Raw genomic sequence first — 20,590 nt, forward strand, 5'->3', positions numbered from 1 at the left:
TCAATCTGCCAATAGCCAGAAGGATGATTTTCTCCCCCACTGGTTCTCTCAGATGAAAAAATTTCCAAACATTATTGTTATTGTCTTTGTAAGTTGATTTTACATCAGGGTTGGAACTTTGGGGAAAGTAGATTTTAGCTTTTTTTTTTTTTTTTCCCCAAGAAGTGAATCTCAGTAGTGATATTAGAAAGTTCAGATCCAATAAAACACTGTGTTCTTATTAATGGAAATTAGGCATATAACAAATGTGTAAATATAATTTCTCTTCAATTTGAATACTTGCGTGTCTTTTTAATTCACATTCATTTTTAAAACAGGTTCACTAATATTTTGGCTACTAAAAACATGAATTTTATTGTACTATTGTTTAATAAACAGAGAACAATTAAGTGTGTTATGACAAAAGCACTAGCTCTTATGATTTGTAAATCTTATGTAAATTGATCCTTGGAAACATATTTAAGGGATTGTGAAATTGACACTAGAGATAATTTTGCTCCTCTATATTAATTTTGAAATTTTTGAATTGCATCCTTCAGCGTGGTCTATGAAAATGAATCAGATTTAATAATCTCTTAACAGTCTTTTTCCCATAAAAATTTTATATTTTCTAGAGTCACAGTTCTGAGGTACATATTCTTAATGTGTTTATGAATTGTCCTGCTTGTCACCCGTGTTAAATGAAATCAATCAGTATGTTAGCTGTAATTTAGTTTGTAGACACTATTTATCAAGTTGATAAAGTTTGCCTCTATTTCTAGTTTTCTAAGACTTTTTCACCTAAATGGGCGTTGAATTTTATAACATTCTGTCTGCATCACAAAAATCATGTGATGATTTTTCTTCTTTTTCTTACTAGTATGGTGGTTTATATTGATTGCTTTTTTAAAATTTTATTTTATCGTTTAAAGTATTACAAATAGTAGTACGTATGTCTCCTTTTTTCCCCATTGACTTTCCCCCGGCCTCCCCTACCCGCCGGCACATGCCCTAACCCCCCCCCCCCCCGCCCCCAGTGTCTTGTGTACATTGGTTATGCTTATATGCATACATACAAGTCCTTCAGTTAATCTCTTACCCCCCCCCAACACTCCCCAGCTTTCCCGCTGTTCTTTGACAGTCTGTTTGATGCTTCTCTGCCTCCGTATCTATCTTTTTGTTCATCAAGTTATAATGTTCTTTATTTTCCATGAATGAGTGAGATCATGTGGTATTTTTCTTTCACTGCCTGGCTTATTTCGCTTAGCATAATGCTCTCCAGTTCCATCCATGCTGCTGCAAATGGTAATGACTCCTTCTTTTTATAGCAGCATAGTATTCCATCGTGTAGATGTACCACAGTTTTCTAATCTGTTCATCTGCTGATGGGCATTTAGGCTGTTTCCAAATCTTAGCTATTGTAAATTCTGCTGCTATGAACATAGGGGTGCATATAACCTTTCTGGTTGGTGTTTCTGTTTTCTTGGGATATATTCCTAGAAGTGGTATTACTGGGTCAAATAGAAGTTCCAATTTTTAAATTTTTTGAGGAAATGCCATACTGTTTTCCACAGTGGCTGCATCAATCTGCATTCCCACCAGCAGTGAAAGAGGGCTCCTTTTTCCCCGCATCCTCTCCAGCACTTGTCATTTGTTGATTTGTCGATGATAACCATTCTGATAGGTGTGAGGTGGTACCTCATTGTTGTTTTGATTTGCATCTCTTGGAGGATTAGTGACTTTGAGCATGTTTTCATGTGTCTCTTGGCTTTCTGAATGTCCTCTTTCGAAAAGTGTCTATTTAGGTCCTTTGCCCATTTTTTGATTGGATTGTTTATCTTCCTTTTGTTGAGTTGTATGAGTTCCCTGTAAATGTTGGAGATTAGACCCTTATCAGATATAACACTGGCAAATATGTTCTCACATGCAGTGAGCTTTCTTGTTGTTTTGTTGATGGTTTCTTTTGCTGTGCAGAAGCTTTTTATTTTGATGCAGTCCCATTTGTTTATTTTCTCCTTAGTCTCTCTTGCCCTAGGATCTGTGTCTGTAAAGATATTGCTACAACATATGTCTGCAATTTTGCTGCCTATGGATTGATTACTTTTTGAATATTTATATAGCTTTGCATTCCAGAAATGCTATAAAGCTCTTGTTTATATATTTCCAAATTGTTGTTTATTAATAGTTTGTTACTAATATTTTTCATCTATATTCGTGATTGCTGCTGGTCTCTAGTTTTCCTTTTTTGTACTTTCTTCATTTGTTTTTTATATTATGGTAATAGTGGCTTAAAATGAGTTTAAGGTGTTATCAAATTTTTAAAATCTGGTAACGATAGGGTAGAATTGGTGTTAATTCTTCTTTAAACATTTGGTTGCATTCTTCAGTGAAACCACCTGGATCTGCTCTCAGCTCTCATCTCTGTTCTGAATTCCTGTCCCTGACAGAGTCTCCACTTCTCTGCCCCCTTCAGGCTCATCTCAACCAGACAGCTTCCTTGTTACCCTCAAACATGCTGGGCAAGCTCCTGACTCAGGGCCTTTGCTTTTGCTGTTTGCTTTCCCTGAAATGCTTCTCTGCCAGTTTCCAGCCTGGCTCCTCATTGAGTTCCTGCAAGTCCTTCCTCAGAAGTTCCTTCTCAGTGAGGCCTTCCCTGGCCATGCAAACTAAAGGTCAGCTCTCCATACTGACACTTCATACCTCCCTCTTTTATTTCCTTCTCTGTAGTGCTTATCACTACCTAATACTCTACATGTATTATTTTGACATCTTATTTGTGTGTCTCCCCACTAGTATATAAGCACCATAATTTTTATTTGTTTCGTTTTCTGCTGTATTCCCAGTGTTTAGAAGAGTGCCTGTAACAGAGTTGGCAATCAGTACACATTTGTGAGAGGAATGGAAGACATGAAATAGTCCATAATAGGACCAGCTGTATTTATTAAGCTGTCACTGGGGGCCTGGAACAGTGCTAAGCACTTTGCATGCTATTGTGTCCTGAGTTCTCATGTCAACTCGTGAGCTGCAGGTAACAGGTGAGGAAACGGAAGTTCAGAGAAGTCAGGTAAATTGTCCATGGTCCTACAGATGATCAGTGCTGGGCCAAGATAACATTCAAGGCTCCACAGCTCCACCAATGCTAACTCACTAAATCAAAAGTTTGTCCCACCTTACTCTTCTCATGGTCCTCAGCTTTACCAGAGGGTTAAAGCTATGAAGAATTGGCCGCTGGTTGTGATTCTTTTACAAGGGCATTCGAGTGATTGAAGATACATTTCCAGTATGGATTTTATTTGGTGCTGCATCTCAGGGAAGTAAAAAAAAAAAAAAAAAAAAAAGCAAAAAAAAAAAAGCAAAAAAAAAAACCCTCTCAGTTACCATGGTAATCGAGAGCATTTGCTCACAAACTTATTTCCTGTAGAGTGATAATCCCTTCTCCCTAGTTTTAGCTGGGAACAAATCTGGTAACTTGCTATGATGTAGCTGTCGCCAGTGCTGATGTTTCTATTTAGAACTACATCTGATATTTTCTTTACTCCTTTTCACTTTAAAAGTTAATTAGTCACATTATAGAAAATTTGGAAGAAAAATTTATAATCACACAGCCTGACAAAAACTCATTGTTATTTATTCTGATATTAATTTCTCAGAAGTCAGTTCTGGTTCTGCTACCTACTCACCATTTAACCTTGGGTAAATGCCTTAAACTTTACGAGACAAAATAAATCTCAACTCTCAATGTTGCTAATAATCATGATTTTATGTTTTGAGTTTTATCTTTCTTTTTAGTTTTTATCTTTGAGGATTAAATAAAATATACAAATTGTCAGATACTCAGGTGCTTCTTGGGAATATATGTCCAACTTCCTTCACTGTCTTCGAGTTGTCCCCTAACCTGCCACCCACAGATGCCACCACCCCCAATGAGCACTTTTAGAGGTACATTTAAAATGTTTAATTATAAAAAAAAAAAATACATAGCCGATAGGAAGACAGTGATATAAGAAAGCCAAAACTCTCCATGTGACTTTGGCTTCTCAAATGATAATCTCTTCAAGGCTTTTGCCTTTCTGTATTGTGAGTGCCACGTGAATAGGGTATCTTGTGGGAAGCTATTCATTGTCAAACACTATCATGAAAGTGCAACAAGGAACTAGGAAGGCTGGTGAACCTTGAGCTTTAGCAAGGGCTAAAAGCTATGCACCAATTGTTCTGTCAAGATAGTGGTGACTCAAGCAATTTCTTGACCTAAGAGTCTTAAAGTAAATCTTTACTAATATTTACTGACCGTTAAAATAGTCTGTCTGCTACTGGATTGCCTGCCTAACTGAGGGCAAGATGTGTATTCTAAAATTGAATAAAAGCTAACAGGGCCAGGACTTCAGAGAGCCTTTTCACTAGAGAAAGGTTTTTGCCTGACCCCCATGCCTTCTAAATTCATATTTCTTGTCTAGTGCTTTAGTTTGTGCATGGCCTCTTTTCCAGATCCTGAATCCTCACTGCAAAAGGTTGTGGCAGTGTCTCTATGCCTCAAGAGTCAAAACATCACCTGAAGCTCAAGCATCTGTCTTTCATACTGCACTGGGCTCAGGATCACCATCCCCAAAACTTATTTAGATACATAAGTATCTCTCAGCCCTTGCTCTGTGTTCAATACCCTCAAACCTCTGAATGCTAGCATCCCAGCTCTTTTCCTTATTAGCTGTGTGAACTTCAGTGCTTTGGTTTTCTTGTCTCTAAAATGCAGATGATAATAGACATAATTTCATAATTGTTGTTAGAATTAAGTGATATAATGAACAAAAGTTCTCCACACTATAGCTGGCAAATACTGTGTATACTCAGGATGAACACTGAGCCCTTAGGAAAGTGTAAGATGAAAGTCTTAATTGCCTTCTGTCACTACTCACCATTTTTTTCTTTTGCATTTACAGACTATTTGGCCCATTTCTGACTTTCCTAGTTCTTCTTAACATAAAGACCATTATTTTCTGTTGAGTCTTTGGCCCATTTTCTGTTTCTCAGTCTCTGTAATCATTACTTGTATTTTGCCCTCAGTACCACTACATATGTGTATAAAACTTTGATGTGAATGAATTTTACCTTCAATTATACCAAATGTCTTTATTGAACACATTGTAGGTTGCCACACACTGTTTCTGGAAATGGGTATCTTTGAGGAGGTCAGCCAAGATTCCTCCATTTTTGAAGCTTAAATCTAGTAGGTACTCATAGTCCTCAGTTCTCACATACTTCCTGTTCTGCCTCCTGCCCCAGTTTATTGGCAATCTTCTGTGTTTATTCCATCCTCCTTGAATTTTTCTTTATCATCCTAATCTGAGGATTTAACCCAAACCAACACGTTTAAGAGCAATACCATTTAATGAACATTTCATCCAGCAATCATTTATTGGGTGCCTGTTTAATGGTAAGCTCTATTTTATCTCCTTTATGTACCATATATTCATTCTCAAAAAGCCTTGTAGAAAATAATACTTTAACCCAAAGTATTGGGTTGAAAAATTAAGGCAGGCTGGTAAAATAAATATTTAGGTTGGGTGGTGAAGCAGAAGGTAAACTTTTAAAAATAATTTTTAAGCCTTACTGAAAAACATTACTGTATTCCACACTGGATGTTTTGAACTGATAAATGTTATGACTGTGATTAAATTCATTCAGCGGAAGAAAAGGAAATGATCATTTCTAAAGTCAAAGAGGGTCATGCCATTCCAAAACAAATAGGAGATCCAAAACATTCAAATGGCATTTATTTAAACTGAAATGTGTGTCCAGTGTACAACAAAAGGGAATTATTGCCTGTGGGCTTATTAATTCTGTTTGAGGTATTAATTTAAGATATTAACGTGTTACTAGTTAGGTATCCATGTTGGAAATGTCTCCCCTGCATAGTAATGGTAGCATATAACATTGCAGGCTAAATTAATCTGATTGTCATTTGGGGTTCTAAAATCTACCATACATTAAAGACTCTATCTGAGCTTCCATCCACATAGAAGAGCTAATGAACCAGAAGCTTTTCTAATAACAGTGAGTACCACATAAATGCAGTGTTCACTCCATAAGTTCCACTGTTAATAGGATAAAATCACTCTGGGCAAATAAAACTAACAGCACTTTCTTCTAATTGATGTTCAAGCGCCACCTACTTCTTCTGTGAGATAAGACTACAATAAATTAGTGTTGTGTTAAGTTTGTGTGTGATGCTCTGCTGAAACTAAGAGATTTGTTCAGACTTTCAGAATTTTTCCTTGCCAGTTACCCTCTATTAAGTTTCTATTGTTAACATAAAAATCATTGAAAACTGTAAAGAATTTTTGTGAGTTTATTTGAGCCAAATTGTGGACATATGCCAGGAAGCAGAACCTCAATGAATTGAGACAATGCTCTGGAGAATGGCGGGGTTACATTTGTATTTATACATCTGCAATCAAAGGAGGGACGTAGGTGGGTTACATGAAATTTATTGGTGATAGATTAAAGAGGAAGGATAAAGCAAAGCAGGGGAAACCCCTGGAATTGGATAAAAAGTAAAATGATGGACACATACTTAGGTGGGTGCAGGATCAATTAACACGATAATTAAGGAATTTGTGGTATCTGTCCTGCAGCCCAACACATTTGGTTGTACCCCAGGGGCTCCAGAAAAAGGGAAGTTACAAGTTACCCAGACATTTCAAGGGTATGTTATCATAGATGCAAAAAGACAGATAAGCTCCGTTAAGGTAAAGGTTGACCTTGTCAGTGAAGATACTGGCCTAGGACATAACTGCCCACCATAACTGCTTTTAGTTAAAGTTTAATTTCAGACCATCCTTTGTGGTTACTTTAGATGTCTGAGTTTGCAAGACTGCCATGCAGGCCTCCCCTGAGCTTGTCAGGTCAGCATGTGGCCCCTTTCGTCCACACATCCCCCTTTTGGTCATAAATCAATCCAAAGGATGCATTGATGACCAAACTTTTGGTTGGATAATGGAGTCCCACGTTGCTAGGGAGGCTCATTGCTAGGATGTCTCAGTGTCAGCATGTCTTGCTGAACAGGTGAACCACTGGGGATGGGGCAAGACCATAACCTTAGATGGCATTTAAGGTCAAATTATTATTATTTTAAAAAGGGCAGATAAATGGGAGGCAGTCAGATCCTGTATGTCCTTGATAAAAAGTATTCTGGATCATTTCTAATTTTTGAGCCACCATGATCCAAGTCTTTTTGCTGTTTGTCAAGTTTTGTTTTTCTGCATCTAGTATAACATTTACATATCAGGAACAAAAGTAACAATGCTAAACATTGATTAGGAACAGAAAATGTCTAATACTAGACGAGGAAAAGTCAAGGGTAACAATCATCCCAGCCAACCGAAAAAACTCTTCACATGTATCATCATAAATTTTATTAAGCTAAGTATATGTTTTCCTCCTTCATCCACTGTCACTTGTACCATAGGATATATTTGGTCAGATGAATTAAGACTCTCTACTATTTCATTATCTAGAAGTTTTAATTTTCTTCTGGCCAGTTAGTTTCCATAGAAATGACTTCATGGGGAGGAGTTCAATTTCCCAATACATTGGTTTTTCAGTATCAATATTATCATAGGTTTTATGAACCTCAGGCAAAGTCACTCTGCCTATAATTTCAGTACTACACCATATTCCAGTATTGTTCAATGTAAACTTGGCGATATTACAGTAAAAATCGCTGAGTATAACAGAAGAATATTTTAACCCTTCCCAGCAAAATCGCCCCTTTCCCATATACCATATATTGTTACTCATTGGGGTAGATACAATAGACCAGGACTGGGTGAATTCAGTGTTCCACAGGGCTTCCCACAAGCGTCCAGAATGCAAGAATGGTGGGGTAGTTAGACATATATACCCACCAAGTGATCCCAATAATTTCTGAAATGGGGATCCATTGATTTTTTCTTATTTCATAGACATCCAGCCACAAGAGCATGGCTGGTGAGTCCGAGGACAAGATATACTATGACAGATAGAACAGGTTGCTGCAAACCTTTGGCCATCATATCCAGGTGTTTTTTCTTAGTTATTCATCATCTATCTCTATAGCTATACAATATTCATCCAGATTAGATCCATATACAATTCTACCAGTGGAATTATCAGGGAGGTATTTGCCTAAGGTGGGTCCTTTATAATATATATAGTCAGAAAAAAAAATGTACCAAAGCTTATATTGATAGTAGGAGAAGACCAATGTGTGGGTAACAAAACATTAATTTCACTATTATACCTGATAATCAGAATATCATTGTGCAGTAGGTGGGAAAGATTAGCAGGTATCCAAGTTAAATTTTTCATATCTAATACGGGAGGAGGACTGGAGAGGCAGATATTGTTTCCACTAGGGAACCATAAGGATAATAATAATATGAAAACCATTTCATGTACATTCAATCAATAACAACCAGATGATATAAAAACAAGGTTCAAGCAATATCAGTTTGTGAGCATACAGGCCTTGTTGACGTCGTCTTGGGATAGCTGTCTGCCTCTGTGGTCAGTGACTTCTCGTCCTCGAAAGGTCTCAGCTGTTTCTCGTCCTTGAAAAGTCTTTGATCTCTGCTGCAGATGGAGATGGGTATCAGAGATGGGAGTAGATGTCCATTCACAGGTGCCTTTTTTAAATGAAAAAAGTGAATCCATGAGCTAACTCCTTTAAGTTTAGCTGCACATGGGTTAGTTAGTAATACCTGGTAAGGTCCCCTCCAACGAGGTTGGAGAGAGTCCTTTATTTGGTGTCTCTTCCAATACACCAAATCTCCTGGTTGTAAGCCATGATCTTTGAAATCTTCGTCTCCCGGGAGAGCACTGTGAAATGAATCTGTTACCAATTTGTTAGTTCCTACAATGCAGAATGTCTGCTCTTTACTTTTCCTTATATTTGGGAAACAAACGATTTAAAAGTCAACAATATTTTAAACAGTCATAAGAATAATTATCCTCAATTCATTTAGTCCCATAGTTATTTTTGTTTATCCTGATTATTTGCCAGTAGTTTTTGAATTCAGTTATTCCTTGAAGTTCTATAAATCTTCATCCAGTTCAAAAATAAGACCTGCTTACAAGCCTGCAATTTAGATTAAGCCAGAGTCCTTTTCATGGATTTTTGTAAACATATAATATACCTACAAATGCATCAGAATGAAGCTGTCCACGAATGACAAAATTTAAAAGTGGCATGGTTATAGATTTGATAAAAAAAACTTTGCTCTTCTATAAAATATAACATTCCAAGACAACAATTTCTTTGTATGTAATAATCCCTGTAAAATGACATAGAGAATATAAAATTTGTATACCTTTAAATTCAATTATAATTTCAGCATATAAAGAATAAATAATATGTAAGATTTTAAAATGAGGCACATGGCTTATTGCAAGCAGTGTATTCAGCATTGAAAATAATTCATAAACTCCCAATCTGTGAAAAGCAAATACCCAGAGCATCACTGGCAGATGCCCCCCACAGGGAATCATGACTCTTGGCTGCCCAGTCCCTGACGGGACACATGCTACCCCCATGAGAGTTTCCTGTTGAACTTGGCTCTGAATCTCTGCAAGTTCCTTTCTGAAGCAGATGCCTTAACAACCCACGGGACCATCCCTTACTCTTGACTGGAGCTCAGGCCATGGTCTTTCCTGATTGGCTAATTCAAAGGCAGGGGTTGGCCTTTGCTGTTTCAAGGTGGCAGCCCCAAGGGGAGCGGCAAGCCATGTGGCCAACATGGTGGCTGCCAAGTTAGGCAGCCCAAAATGGCAGCTGTCTACACTGTTCCTAAAAGATAGACAGCCAACATTATACTGCAAACTAACAGAAATCTCACCAGCTGTTTCTGGTGGCTGAACCCTGAGAGGGAGAGCAAGAAGAGACCCCAAGATTAAGAATTCTTGGCAGCTGCTGGGACGTTCTTGCAATCTCTCTCACGCTTTCTTTCTTTTTTCTTTTTTTGAATTTAAATGCATTTTATTTTTAGACAACCTACATGACATCTTTTTTTCTTAAAAACGATGCCTCCGCTCCAAATGAATCAAGGTCAAAATAAATGAAGAGCTCAAGATAACATCAGTTCCATTTGTCCTAGTCTTGGTGTGTGGATGCAAAGCAGCAGTTACGATGACAGGTGATGGTGCCAAATTGCCCAATTTGTTAATATTTTTCCATTTCTAAACCATTCTTAAAGAAAATCATTTATTGGGTCACACCAACCTCCCAGTAGTCCAGCAGAGCAACCATGCCATCTGGATTCATGTTTTCACCAATAAAGAACTGGTAGTTTTTGAAATTGGCAAGGATATGCTTGATTTGTTCTGCAGCCCCTGTCATAAAAGGCTTTACTCTTTCTGGTTTCTGTTCTTCAAGCTTCCCTTTGATTGATTTCATGTAATCTTTGATGTACTTCTTGTAGGCTTCTTTTGTGAAGCTGGTTTCCTGCAAGTGATGGTTCACAACAATGTCAACACCAGTGATTACTGTGCTTTTGGTACCTTCGCCCTCAGGGCCTTCAGCAGAGGCATTTCCACCAATAAGCGAGACATCAATATTACCTTCTGTCCTACTGACCATCTTCCCCTCTACCTCCAGGCACAGCCCATCTGCGATCTCCCGGATCTTGTAGATGTCGGAGAACATCTCATCATGGCTGATGAGGTCCAGGTAGATGATCATGATGGCGGCTGGAAGGAGACGGAGGCGCTGCCTTAGCAGGAGCGCGGAGCTCGGCGCGAGTGTGGTGCATCCCGAGCGGTGCTGGGGTGGGGGTGGGGGTGGGCAGGCGGAAAAGGCCTACTCAGTCACTCCCCAACCTCATATAGAGGGCCTCTCTCTCACGCTTTCAACCCCACCACACACAAGGAGGCTTCCCCAAAGCAGAACTCGCCTCCTCTTTAAACAAATTAAACAACAACAAAGAGACACAAAAACATCAACACTCTTATACAGGTGCACACAGAACACACTAAAAGTTTACACCAGAGATTGTCCAGCATTAAAAACTACCAAAGCAGTGTCTTTTGTCCCTGGTTCGGGAACTTCCCCTTTCTAAAATTTCAGTATATTCCCAATGGACTATTCAAAAAAGAAACAAACAAACAAAAAATGGGCTGAGGTCTTTTTTAGTTGCCTTTACCTTCTTTTGTCTGGGGGAATCTTCTATGAAGATAAATCAGAGGCATGCTTCCTACGGGGAAAAACGGGGTGTAGACATTTATTAACATCAGAATAGTTCTGAGACAGTCTCTAAAATTTTTTTATTAATTTCCATCTTATTGGAAGAAATTTTTTTCTATGCTTTTCTTTAGAAGCTTCTAATTTCCAAATCAAGATATGCTTCCCATATACTCATTCAGTTTAATTTCAGAGCCGACATTTTCTAATTTCTGCATGCAAAATATTAACATAGGTACCACAAACAAACTGCATTTTGGCCATTTCTCAGTTAATATTTTCTAGTTAAATCTTCCCATTTCTGTAAAGTACTTGCAAGTAAAGGCTTCCTATCAGGAGTATTAAATGAGGGCTGGGGTCTTGGGAGCTTCTGGCCTTGGAGGCACAATTTCCCATGTTAATTTTTTTATTTTGTATATCTGTAGTCTGAGCAAACTTTCTAGACATGTTATGCAGCGGGTCAAATGTGGCCTCAGTTTCTCTCCCAGCTGTCTAAAACCACAGGAAAGGTTTAGGGCCGGGCAGACCAAGCCTTATGGTGGCTCCTTAGATGAGCCATTTAGTCAATTACAGTTACCTCGGGACTTCCCTATGGGGCTCCAGCACTTCTGACATCTCCACAAAAATTCTTAGTCACCTAAGAACACCCCAGAATCGAACTATTCTAAAAAGAAATGTTGCCCCTTCACCTTTGGAGCTGAATGAGTTCAGCTCATTTATATGGCGAAGGCTATTTTTGCTCAGACTCTCAGCAATTTCAATTGAAAAGCCAAAATCAAAACCAGCCACCCATTTTTTTTCCTCCAGTCCCGCCTTAGCCTGGGTTCTGTCAACCCTGGTTCCACCTGGAGAATTTTAAAACACAGCTCAGATAAAGTCAGACCCTCTACCAAAGCAAGGGAAGGTCCTGGATCCAAGAGACAACTCACCCACCCAAGTTCACCCAATGGGCAGAGAACCGGCGGGCTCAAAGGCCCTTTGCTGGATCCTAGCACCCAGTCAAAGTCCAAGGGATGGTCCTGGGTGAGTTTCTTTCGAATCCAGCCATGACTATGCCAAGTAATGTTAACGTAAAAACCATTGAAACCTGTAAAGAATTTTTGTGAGTCTATTTGAGCCAAACTGTCGACATATGCCAGAAAGCAGAACCTCAACGAATTGAGATAATGCTCCGGAGAATGGCAGGATTACATTTGTATTTATACATTTGCAATCAAAGCAGGGACATAAGTGGGTTACATGAAATTCATTGGTGATAGATTAAGGAAGTGGGATAAAACAAAACAGGGGAAACCCCTGGGATTGGATAAAAAGTAAAATGATGGACACATACTTAGGTGGGTGCAAGATCAATTAGCAAACAATGAAGGAATATGTGGTATCTGTCCTGGAGCTCAGCACATTAGGCTGTGCCCCAGGGGCTCCAGAAAAAGGGAAGTTACAAGTTACCCAGACATTTCAAGGGTATGTTATTATAGATGCAAAAAGACACATAGGCTCAGTTAAGGTAAAGGTTGACCTTGTCAGTGAAGATACTGGCCTAGGACGTAACTGCCCACCATAACTGCTTTTAGTTAAAGTTTAATTTCAGACCATCCTTTGTGGTTACTTTAGGTGTCTGAGTTTGCAAGACTTCCATGCAGGCCTCCCCTGAGCTTGTCAGTTCAGCATGTGGCCCCTTTCGTCCACACTATCTACTTAGTTTCTCAAGAGCATTAACCCAAGGATGTGTAGGAATTTTTTAGTATGCAAATACCAGACTCTATTTCCCTTAAAGCTAAAGAAGGAGTCCCACCTGGCCATGCAAAGGTACCCACCTTCACCAAGATGAACCACATTATAGTATAGACATTTTAAAATAGCACATTGGCACTTCCTTCTCAAACTGAGAAGTGACAGTGGTTAAGACTTGCCCATGGACAAGTTAGCCTGTAAGATTATGAAATTATTTACATGGGATCAATATTTTATTCTCAAAGTTTCCTCAGAGTTGATTGAAGCCAAAGGCATTCTTGTCAAAGTTAGTTTATTAATCAATTGCCTAAGGCATCCCTCTCATCTGTAAATTGAAGATGACAATCAGAGTTCTTTGTAGAGATACAGTGAAGATAGGAAGCAAAGCATGCAAAGTACTCAGCCAGAGGCTGGTCCACAGTAAGATCTCTCAATGACTGTTTACATTAGAGTAATTCCAGATTTAAAATAATTACCAAACTTTTCTCAACTCAGGTTGTCTTGATGCCACTAACACTGTTTCAAGAAAGGTGAAAGGGTAGAGATAACACCACAGAATTCTGCAGAATGCTGCCCTTGGTCTAGTTCCAGATCTTTGATGATTAACCATGGAGATGCTGATAAAAATCACAATGCACTTTATTTTATTTATTTATTTAATTTTAAAAAATAATTCTTTATTGTTGAAAGTATTACATATGTCCCTCTCTTTCCCCCATTGGTCCCCTCTAGCCTGCCCTTGCCAGAGGCCCCCTCTGTCCCATTGTCTGTGTCTTATCCTTGGGCCATGCACATATGCATACAAGCTCCTTGGTTGATTACCTCCCACCCACCCACTCTCCCCAGCCTTTCCTCCAAGTTTCTGCACTCTGTTCTATGCTTTTTTAGAACTTTAATTCCCTCCTCTGTGAAACCAGGCTGACCAATGGCTACATCACACAGATGTTGAAACAAACAAACAGGATAAGTTATGTAGAATTGTTTTTAAAAATGCATATACCCACATATAAAGCATTATTGGGATTTTAGGGCTTTGTTTTTAGTAAATAAAAAATCAATATGTTGAATTATCTCTCAGAGTATTGAAAACCCATTAACATTATTTGTATTCATAAAACCTCATAGAGGGTTTAAAATGATTAGCTTTTGAACTTCACAACTATCAAATCAGAGCAAAATTGAGAAGGCGCAGAGCAGAGAGCTGACACATGGTTTTCCCCTATCTTCTCTCTGCAACCCATCTAGATTGCAGTCGGTCTTTCTAGTTAGCCAGTCTAGACATGTGTTTCTTGCCACTAATGTCTTTCAATTTCTTGTACATGACAACTATAAAAGATGCTGAGTGCCTTGACCTTGCCCTAAAGAAAAGTAAAGAATGCTTCCCTTTTTAAATTGACCAATGTAAAATTTAACATGGAAATGCTCATTAATCTTATTTTTCTCTTCTGTTTTTATTATTGAATTTATTGGGGTAACATTGATTAGTAAAATGATATGGATTTCAGGTATACAATTCTACAATACATCATCTGTATATTGTATTGTGTGTTTACCACCCCAAATGAAGTCTCCTTCCATCACCATTTATCCTCCTTATACCTTCTTCTATCTCCCCTGATCCCTCTTCCTTCTGACAATCACCATACTGTTGTCTGTGTCCATGGGTCTTTATTTCTTTTGCTTAATCCTTTCACCATTCTTACCTAGCCTCCCAACCCCCTATCCTCTGATAGCTGTCAGTCTATATCCATGAGTCTGTATCCACTTTGTTGGAAATTAGATTCCTAACATATAAGTGAAATCATATGGTACTTGTATTTTTCTGACTGCCTTATTTTGTTTTATAATACTCTCCAGGTCCATCCAGGCAGGTAAATATCCAAAAGTGACAGCTATAAAAAATGGCAATAATTGTGGATGAAAGGGGCCACATGCTAACCTGACAAGCTCAGGGAAGGCCTTCATGGTGGTCTTGCAAACTCAGAGACCTAAAGTAACCACAAAGGATGGTCTGAAATTAAACAAACTATAAGCAGTTATGGTGGGTAGTTACATCCTAGGCCGGTATCTTCACTGACAAGGCCAGCCTTTACTTTAACTGAGCCTATGTGTTTTTTTGCATCTATAATAACATACCCTTGAAATGTCTGGGTAACTTTGTAACTTCCCTTTTTCTGGACCCCTTGAGGCACAACCTAATGTGCTTGGGCTTCAGGACAGATACCACAAATTCCTTCATTGTTATGTTAATTGTTCCTGCACCCACCTAAGTATGTGTTTATCATTTTACTTTTTATCCAATCCCAGGGGTTTCCCTGCTTTGCTTTCTCCCGCCTCTCTAGTTTATCACCAATGGATTTCATGTAACACACCTACATCCCTTTGGTTTGATTGCAATCTAATCTAATAGACAAAAAAGGTAAGTGACCCTACCTTCCCTGCGCCTCCCATTGGCTAATCAGCACGATATGCAAATTAACTTCCAACAAAGATGGCGGTTAATTTGCATACGTAGGCTCCAAGCGGTGGAGCAGTGAAGCCTGATGGAAGCCCTGTGTGTTTATGCACCCTGGGGGTGCAGAGGTCTGGTCCTAGGCAGAGGCCAATGGCGCAACTTCCAACTCCAAGAAGCGGCCTGGGGGCTGGAAGGCGGCTCCTCTGACTTCAGTGCTGGAGTCTCACCGCTCCACCAGGAGAGGAGCAGAGAAAGGCCGGAGCCTCCCTCAAGGTGACCCGAAACCCCCACCCACACCAGGCAGGCCACTGGGCTTGTGCGGGAGGACTCACCTCCAAGTCCAGCAGGTGGCCCTGCCGCTGCCATGGCACTCCTGGGTGCAGGCCCCAGCAGGACGCAGGGTGGCGGCGGGGCTCCTCGCCTGCCTTCCCCGGCTTCCTCTTGCTTCAAGGCCTCGCCCTCCACTGCCTCCTCCTCCCCAGTGTCCAGAGCAGTGGACCCACTGAGGGCGCTCCCCACTGGCCGAGGGGGTGAATGGAGCAGCGGGGACTCCCGGGTGAACGGTCGCCCTGGGGAGGAGTCCCGACACCTCCACGCCCCACTCCTGGAGCGCTGCCCAGGCCCTGAGCGTAGCGTGGAGCCGTGCAGGCCTGGAGGGCGCGGGTGGGAGCTGGTGCACATGGGCCTGGTGCAGTGGGACGTGCTGGGGAGCCACCCGCCTCCCGGGTCCTCCTCCTGCTTCAGGGCCTTGCCCTCCTGGGTGCAGGCCCCAGCAGGTCGCAGGGTGGTGGCAGGGGCGCCATGAGCCCTGGGCTCCTCGCCTGCCTTCTGAGGCCTCCTCCTGCTTCAGGGACTCGCCCTCCGTGGTGTCCTCCTCTCCAGCACCCAGAGCAGCGGACCCACTGAGGGCGCTTCCCACTGGCCGAGGGGGTGAATGGAATGGCGGGGACTCCCGGGTGAAGGGTCGCCCTGGGGAGGAGTCCCGACACCTCCACACCCCACTCCTGTTCAGCAACATCCCCGAGATTGCGGGTTTGCGATGCAGGCTGTGAGGCAGCGTGATGGCGCCAGTGGTGGAGAAGGTGCGGTGCACGTGGGTGCTGCTGCAGCCCGGGACCTCCTCAAAGGCTTCGAGATGTTCGACTCCCTCTTCAAGCCCTACATCCGGTACTGCATGGAGGAGGAGGGCTGCATGGAGTACATGTGCAGCCTGCTGTGGGACAACAACCTCTTCCCGGCCTAGGTGACCTGGGCGGAGAAGCACCAGCAGTGCCAGCGGCTGAAGCTGAGCGACATGCTTGCCAAGCCCCTCCAGCAGCTCACCAAGTACCCGCTGCTGCTCAAGTTGGTGCTGAGGAAGACGGACCAGACGCGTGCCAAGGAGGCCGTCATCACCATGATCAGCTCCATGGAGCGCTTCATCCACCACGTGAACGCGTGCATGCGGCAGCGACAGGAGCGGCAGTAGCTGGCCGCCGTGGTGAGCTGCATAGACGCCTACAAGGTGGTGGAGGGTAGCAACGACGAGGTGGACAAGCTCCTGAAGGAATTTCTGCACCTGGACCTGACCGAGCCCATCCCTGGTGCCTCCTCGGAGGAGACGGGTCAGCTGCTGTTGGAGGGCAGCCTGAGGATGAAGGAGGGAAAGCACAGCAAGATGGATGTGTACTGCTTCCTCTTCACGGACCTACTCTTAGTGACCAAGGCAGTGAAGAAGGCTGAGGGGACCAAGGTCATCAGGCCACCACTGCTGGTGGACAAGATGGTGTGCCGGGAGCTGCGGGACCCTGGCTCCTTCCTCCTCATCTACCTGAACGAGTTCCACAGCGCTGTGGGGGCCTACACGTTCCAGGCCAGAGGGCAGGCCCTGTGCTGGGGCTGGGTGAACTCCATTTACAATGCCCAGAACCAGTTGCAGCAGCTGCACGCGGGCAGCCAGCAGCACCTGCAGAGCCTGGAGGAGGAGGAGGATGAGCAGGAGGACGAGGAGGAAGAGGAGGGTGGGGAGAATAGCACTTTTGCCGCCAGCTACCCCACCATCCTGCACAAAAGCAGCAACAGCCTGGACACCCAGCACTGCGCCTCCAACGGCTCCACGGAGACCCTGGCCATGGTGGTGCTGGAGCCCAGGGAGACGCTCTCCTCTCCCGAGTTCGAGGGCAGCCCCTTCAGCTCTCAGTCGGACGAGGAGATGTCCCTCAGTACCACCGCCTCATCTGTCACACCGACCAGTGAACTGCTGGCCCTGGACCCTGGGCTCGGCTGCTCCTGCTCCATGGACTCCGCCTACGGCACCCTCTCCCCCACCTCCTTGCAAGACTTTGTGACCCCAGCCCCTGTAGTGGAGCCAGTGCCCTGGCCCCTAGATTTACCACAGGCCCCTTCACCCCCGACCTCACCTCGCCTCCGCCGCACCCCTGTCCTGCCGCTGCCCCACGCACCCCACCTGCTCAAGTCCAAATCTGAGGCCAGCCTCCTGCAGCTGCTGGCAGGGGCCGCCACCAAGGGGGCGCCCTCAGCCCCCAGCCTTAGCCTGTCGGAACTCTGCTTGGCTGCCATAGCCACCGGCACTAGGACTCGGGGCTCCCCTCAGGAAGCTGGGCCCCGCTGGAATTGTAGGGGGCACCAAGCCCTGGCAGTGGCTCCCAGCTATCAGAGATGGAGGGCAGGACCACCTGCCTGGTGGGGGAGCCCAAAGGGCCCAGCAGGAGGAGCAGAGAGCTGCCCTCAGGGACCTCCCCCAGGGTCCAGCCTGAGCCTCCCCCTGGGATCTCTGCCTAGCACAGGAAGTTGATGCTGGCCCAGCTCTACCGCATCAGGACCACCCTGCTGCTTAACTCCCAGGCCCTGAGCACAGTGCGGAGCTGCCATGCCTGGAGGGCGCGGGGGTGGGGGGGGCGGGCGGATGTGCGCCTGGTGCAGCAGGACTTGCTGGGGAGCCGCCTGCCTTCCCTGGGCGGGCCTCAGGCCCCAGCGCCCAACGAGGAAGGGCTGCAGTGCGGCCACCAGGCCCTGAAGGCTGCCCTGAAAGCCACAGAAAGACAACTTGCTGCTGGAGGGCAGGCATGTGGTGCTCTGTGAAGACGCTGCAGGTAGGGAAGAAAGGTCATGGAAGGGAACAATTGCAAGCGGAGCTCCTGAAGGTTCTGAAAGCAGAGGACCAGCTCCCTGCAGACCTGAGCTCCGTGTGAGCCTCTTTCTCTGCCTGTGGAAGCGGTGCAGACACAGGAGGAGGTGATGGACCGGGGCTGCGCCCAAGGAAGACTCGGAGGAAGCAACGTGTGGACAGGGCCAGGCGGAGCAGGCGGGCCTGTGCGGAGCCCGCTGGAGCGCAGCCAGACCCCAAGGCGACCACCAAGCCAGGCCCCAGGGAGAAGCGAGCAGATGCCACTACACTTGCTGGAGAAGACCATTGAGCAGAAAAATAAAGAAATAGATTTTACATCATTTCCCAGGTGGAGAACAGTTGGCATGTAAGCCCCTGACCAGTGCCCAGCCTCTCCTCTGTCTGTCTATCTCACTCTTAGGTACCATGTTCTTTGTTCTCTCTTAACTGCAACTCATTTTTAAACTAGATTGCTTTTAAAAGAAGACTAAATAAAGTTTCCATTAAGTTATTTAGGCGGTGCTGGAGCTCCTGGGGGCTGGATTAGAGACACAAACACGCAGGGGAGCCCGGCACCCAGCAGTCCCAAGCCCTGCTGAGGCGGTGCTGGGGCTGTTGGGGGCTTGATCGGAGACACAAACCAGCAGGCCTGGCACCCAGCAGCCCCAAGGCCCACTACCTTGGTGCTGGGGCTGCTGGGGGCTGGATCAGAGACACAACCTGCAGGCTCAGCACCCAGCAGCCTAAGGCCCACCACCTTGGTGCTGGGGCTGCTGGGGCCCTGATCGCAGACACAGATCCGCAGCCCCAGCACCCAGCAGCCCCAAGCCCCGCCATCAAGGTGCTGGGGCTGCTGGGGGTATCAGAGACACAAATCCGCAGGCCCGGCACCCAGCAGACCCAAGGCCTTTGCGGCAGCTCTAAGGAACAGCAAGCCAAGCGATAGGAAGCAGCAAGCAGGTGGGCGGTAAGGAGGGAGGGGTCCCAGACTGCGAGAGGGCACAGGCTGGGCTAAGGGACCCCCCAGCCATCCCCAGTGCATGAATTTCGTGCACCGGGCCTCTAGTCTACATATATAAAAAGCCAGTGACAGGAACACTGGAAGGAGCAGTCGCTATGATGCCTACTGTGGCCAGAAAACCTGCCCGGGCCTGCTGGACCCCACCCATGCACAAATTCGTGCACTGGGCCTCTAGTATATAAATATAGATGTAATTTGCCATTCTCCGGAGCATTATCTCAATTTGTTGAGGTTCTGCTTCCCAGCATTTGTCGACAGTTTGGCTCAAATAAACTCACAAGAATACTTTACAAGTTTGAATATTTTTATGTTAACAAAGGCATTTAAGAGCTTTAAGGAAAATCATTTTATCTAGCATAATATTTTTAACACTAATTTTAAAGTGCACACTCAGTACTTGTGGTAACTGGTGATAATAAAAATACTATCAAATTAGAGGCCATTTACTGTGTGTTCCCTAAGCCGGAAACTTCTTTTAGAAATAACATAAGATGGCAGAAGGAAGAAGTGTGTTTCATACCATGGTTTACCTTGTTGTTGTTATTCTTCTTTCTATACCTCAGGTTTTTTCCTCCATCACCTTGACCCACAAGAAGGACCATGGGGAATGTGTATGCAATAACATGGCCTGGAGAGTTACTAGGCCAAGACCAACTGTGGCATGCCTTGGACACATTCTCTTTTCTGTCAGTTCTTGACCCTCAGTTCCTGACCTCTGGTTGGCTTCTATTCCTTCTTATTATTTCAATACTAGGATCAATTGCCCAGGACTTTTTTCATTGGGCTGCCTCTCATCCATCTATGCATGCCCTTGCTCTATAATATGGAAATAGTATATCTTGTCTTAAAGAAGCATTGGCAAGATTAAATCAGAAGATGCTTTGTCCAACACTTAGTATATAAGCTCAACAAGTTACAGATATTGTAACAGATTATCTACTTATATTGCTACATTGTCTAAAAAACATTAATTAAAATGAAAGCATCTTCTCATTAAAGACACATGTTTCTCACCACTAATGTTTTTCACTTTCCTACACATGACAACTATAAAGGATGCTGATGGCCTTAAATTTTATACTAAAT

At 43.6% G+C, this 20,590-nt stretch overlaps 1 protein-coding gene and 1 pseudogene across 1 annotated transcript; one reads left to right on the top strand and one right to left on the bottom strand.

The window, feature by feature from the left end:
• Nucleotides 1-10,198: 10,198 nt before the first annotated feature.
• LOC118653929 (translationally-controlled tumor protein-like) lies at nt 10,199-10,761 on the bottom strand. The gene has a single exon (XM_036304926.1). The coding sequence runs from the start codon at nt 10,688-10,690 to the stop codon at nt 10,214-10,216; it is 477 nt and encodes a 158-aa protein (XP_036160819.1). The 5' UTR covers nt 10,691-10,761; the 3' UTR covers nt 10,199-10,213.
• Nucleotides 10,762-13,260: 2,499 nt separating this feature from the next.
• Nucleotides 13,261-18,214, top strand: LOC118653561 (annotated as a pseudogene).
• The last annotated feature ends 2,376 nt before the right edge of the window (nt 18,215-20,590 follow it).

Source organism: Myotis myotis, unplaced genomic scaffold, assembly GCF_014108235.1.
Source record: "Myotis myotis isolate mMyoMyo1 unplaced genomic scaffold, mMyoMyo1.p scaffold_m19_p_4, whole genome shotgun sequence".
Taxonomy (NCBI): Eukaryota; Metazoa; Chordata; class Mammalia; order Chiroptera; family Vespertilionidae; genus Myotis; species Myotis myotis.